Source organism: Orbicella faveolata, unplaced genomic scaffold (assembly GCF_042242905.1).
Source record: "Orbicella faveolata isolate gen_17 unplaced genomic scaffold, um_ofav_v1 contig_47, whole genome shotgun sequence".
Classification (NCBI taxonomy): Eukaryota; Metazoa; Cnidaria; class Anthozoa; order Scleractinia; family Merulinidae; genus Orbicella; species Orbicella faveolata.
Genome location: NW_028301577.1, coordinates 16797194 through 16801635, shown reverse-complemented (window position 1 = coordinate 16801635; position 4442 = coordinate 16797194). Strand labels below are relative to the sequence as shown.

At 39.7% G+C, this 4442-nt stretch overlaps 1 protein-coding gene across 1 annotated transcript; it reads left to right on the top strand.

Annotated features, from left to right (window-relative positions):
* The first annotated feature begins 1843 nt into the window (after window positions 1-1843).
* LOC149097384 (orexin receptor type 2-like) lies at window positions 1844-3763 on the top strand. The gene has a single exon (XM_089278850.1). It carries the CDS (start codon window positions 2378-2380, stop codon window positions 3518-3520), a length of 1143 nt encoding a protein of 380 aa, XP_089134976.1. The 5' UTR covers window positions 1844-2377; the 3' UTR covers window positions 3521-3763.
* Window positions 3764-4442: the final 679 nt, after the last annotated feature.

Below are 4442 nucleotides of genomic sequence, written 5' to 3'. Positions count from 1 at the left end.
ATCAAGTTGTGGCATAGGGTCTCCTCATCTTCCAGTATTAAAATCCGGCTCAAACAAAGAGTTAAAAAACGAAGTATATTAAAACATTCAAACGACAAAAATCGAATTGCCGCCTTGGTATGCTAGCGTTCATGTCTAAAAACGGGTGTGGAAATTATAAAGAAAAATAACTCATTTTAAAACCTCATAACTCTATTTCAGTAAGACAGCGCCTCTTCCCGAAAGATCGAGATATCATTGTTTTCTCTCATTTTGTAAGCCTTCTGTCCAGATATTTTTTCCGGATGAACACAGCTCCAAAAAAAAAAACACTACCAAAGGATACTGGGGATTGATAACATAACATGACCTTAGATTCAGCTGATGAAATATTTGAGGAGGACAAAATAGGTTTTTATCTTGTATGTTTGTCTGAGTTGAAGACTCACCTCTGCCGGTTTCAATCTGCCGTGTTTCACAATACCACTTTATAACCTACTTTCTATACAGAATAAAACCGCTAAGAACTGTACAGGTTCTGCCGCGCAGGACTAAAACTACTGTTACCGTTACAGTAGAGGATAACTGTCACACTACCGTACAACCACTGCACAACTGAAAACTGAGGGCCGCACAAGAGGTGTAAAAGACCGTAGCATTATCAAAAATTATGCTATTCGTGAAGTTTACTTACAACTCGTGTTTAACATCGCAATTGTGGACTAAACTTTAGCTCAGTGACGTGTACTGGAAGTCAACAAGTAGATCCATTAAATACAACTTTGCCTTTTTGACGCCGCCAGCCTACGTCCACTAGCTGCTTGATAAATTTTTGTCATGGCCATCTTTCCAGGATAAATGTTGTGATAAAAAAACGCTCAAGAAAGTTCTTTTTAGCTTGAATATTAAGCGTAACTGAAGAATTTGAGCATTGTAAATCATTTTCAACAACTTAAGATTGTTTTGTTTTACAAAAAGCGGAAGATCACGTCTGCACGTTCAATCGCTTGAGCCTTTTACCTTGCCTACTATCTATTACAAATGTGTTGTAGAACATATTAAATTGCCTTTTCAGTTTACAGCTGCTTCCACAGTTGCAAAATATATACTAAGTTGTTTTAATGCTTAATCCCAGTGGATGTTACTTTAAGACATGTCTGAGGTGGAATCATAATCCAAATATTATTGTATTCAGAACCATTCGGTCACATGGCGCCTTTGGAAGCGACTAATTCAGCTCTCTTGAGCACTGCATCGACACTGCAGGTTTCGGGTGGCTTGGTTTTACTGAACACCACAGCAAACTAAAAAGTGGGCGGAGCAGCTCTTAAACCAAAGGAAGTTGAGTGATGTGTAGTATAGAGTGATGATGATGTTAAAGAACAGCTGCATCGCGATAATAAACTCTTATTTTCAGGCTCCTTTAGGCAGTACACCAGTAATATTTTTCTGTTCAGTACTAAACCTAGAGTTATAATGCAAAAACCTAATCATAAATCGTCAAAATCATCTAGCAGGTACCGCTTTTGACTGCATGCGTTATTTTACTTTCAAAAAAGCACACTTTTATATTTCATCATTTTTAAACAAGCGAAAAATATATCTTTTTAAACATCTCCGGCTTTGCCGGTGAAAGATTAATCGTAGATCAATTAAAATCAGTTAATGACAAAAGGCTATGGTCTAGCTAGAAAGACCATTTTATAATGAAAAATATTCACCAATGCCGTCGTGCTAGCAATATACTTCTTGCCATTCACAAGTTGACAAACTTGCCGAGATGTCAGAACAGGCAATTACTCTCAATAAAAAGCGGGCTTTTTATGAAAAGGTCAAAGCAAAGCTGTCAATACAATCTAAGCTAAGAACCGCTTCCAGCGCTTCTGTGAAATATATTACTGATTATGGTATTTCAGGATGATGCGGTGCTGATGTCGTGCATGATCAATTCGCTCATGAAGGCACTGCGTTACGAGTCATTACTGATCTAAACTTAAACCTCCAGCTACATCTATCACTCTTGGCTATTCACAGACAGAGTTTCATCACCCTCACGTTTCTTTGCAAGCAACAACAATGAATTGAATTTAACTCAATACATTTTACGGCAACGTTGATCTCCACACAAGCCCCAAGAAACAACAAGTGAACCGTTCCTGACACTCCACGAATTTACAAATTCGTCGAAATAACAGACAAAATAGACTGTCAGTGGCTTCAATAGAAACAGTAAACAACCTTTTACCACGACCCGCTCACGGTGTGAATGTTTAATTCTGGTTTGATGCGATGTCATGAGCTCGTTTATTTATCTAAAGCTGAAATTTCTACCTATACGACGTGTAATTAGTTTCTGTCTCAGTCGTCTGATTCACCCTCGCCTGGTCAAGTAGCAACAATGAATGCGACTCAATACGGCTTCAACTTCTACACAGAAGCGTCAGGAAATACAACGAATTTTTTCCAGGAACCAAATAGCTTGAAAAATTTTCGTCTAACGTTGATTTCGATGGTGATTTTTAGCAGCGTCGTGGGTAACTTTATGGTTTGTACAACTGTATGGAAGATATCGTATCGTAAACCTTTCTCCTACGATTTAGTAGCAAACGTAGCTGTAGCCGAGTTAATCAACTCATTGTGTATATCCATCATCGTGTTTTACGAAGAAACGGGCACCTGGACTCTTGGAAAAACAGCCTGCATCTTGACCAATCCGCTTCTTGTGCTTACCATGTGTGTGATAACCAATTCGTTGGCCATCATCGCAGTTTACCGCTACCGAGCTACGCTCAACAAAACAAGACCATCTGGTCTCGTGAAGGCGCTCATAATTGCTGGAGTGTGGCTAATGGCCCTCGCAATAACACTGCCACTTTTTGTCAGGCGTAGACTAGTACGATATTCGACAGGGGACTTCGAATGCAGGTCATACTTCCCTGGGGACAAAAAATCTGACACCCCTGGTTATAACAAATACACCATAGTGCGGCTTATTTTCACGTTCGCTGTGCCCTACTGTGTTATCCTGTCGGCTTACATAGCCTTGGCCATCAAATTGAAGTTGTTTGTTCGTAAAACAGAAAATGATCAGATCGACATGAGCTCATTTATATCTTCCGCCGCAAATGCAGCTGAACATGTGCAAGCCGATAATGCAAATGCCAGTCCAAACTCCAGTCCACGGCTGGCGGATGGAAGACCAAATATCAAGCCGGAAGCGCAAACACTTCATCTGGAAGGGAACATTAAAAATAGGCGAAGGAAAAGACAACTAACCGTCCAAAAAGCTGAAAATCAGTTATTGAGAATGATTTTTGTAATAATATTAATATTTGTGGTTTGTTACACTCCATATCAGGTCATGTTCCTGTGGGAGTACTTCGGAGGAATCGAAAACTGGAAATTTTATTATCACCAACTCTTGCGCGATTACTTGTTTATTCTCAAATGTTTACCGAGCGCTGTTCACCCGATTTGTTACGGTGCTATGAACAGCATATTTGCCAGAGCGTTTTCAAGAATCTTCACGTGTTGGTGTTAAAAGGTTCCAGAACGAAAGGGTGGATTTTAGCTTATTAGTTGCTTATGCATAGGACCACAATAGGGGTTAGACCTGGATCAACCATTAGCAACTTGTGACAATATACGATATGTAAACAAGTTTTTTTATGAGCCACAAGCAAGTTTGAGGCCTTCCCGATGCCACGCAATTTAAGAGGTTGATGTACAGTTAGCTCTACAAAGACTCTATTTCATCATTATGAAGCGTATAAGTGTTAATCCCCCCCCCCCCCCCCCCCCCCGATGTAGATCTTATTACCACTCGGAAATTCCAGGACGATCAAGAAATATTCAATCTTGTGAAGCAAATGCTGCTCACTAGGACAGTTTGAGTCGCTTTCAACGCCTTTTTTCCTTCACGAAAATATTTACCCAACGCACTGGGAACAATCCGCCGGAGAACTGAGCACATCTCTAAACATTGCTTAATAAGAGGGATTATCTTCACACTATCTTCTGTGAATTGATATGTTTCCGAAACCGAGTTATCTAACTATTTCTGTGATTTATTTACTTGCACTAGCATGACAAAGTATTATTAAACATTAATCATAAACATATTCTAAAGAATTATTGGACGAGGGTTTTGTGTGATATCCAGAATAATCAAGGTCGAGGTAGGGGTTATCAGCCGAAGCCGAAGGCTGAGGCTGATGACCCTTACCGAGGGTTACCATTTTATTATACATTTAACGAAAAAAAAATGGAAGTCATGTTTTTGCTTCTTCACTGACGACAAGCAAAACAAAGCGCGCGAACTTGACATGATTTTCCTTAGGAATCATGCTCCGCGGTCATACATGAGATGATTACCCGTGACCTTGAGTGTCCTTGACATGATTATTGTATAATCTCCAGAGATGACGTCACAAGCGCTGATTTCGAAAATTCACTGTATGCTT

Bases quoted from the DNA above. Each gene is read 5' to 3' on its own strand.
- LOC149097384 (XM_089278850.1), top strand. From the start codon at position 2,378: ATGAATGCGACTCAATACGGCTTCAACTTCTACACAGAAGCGTCAGGA.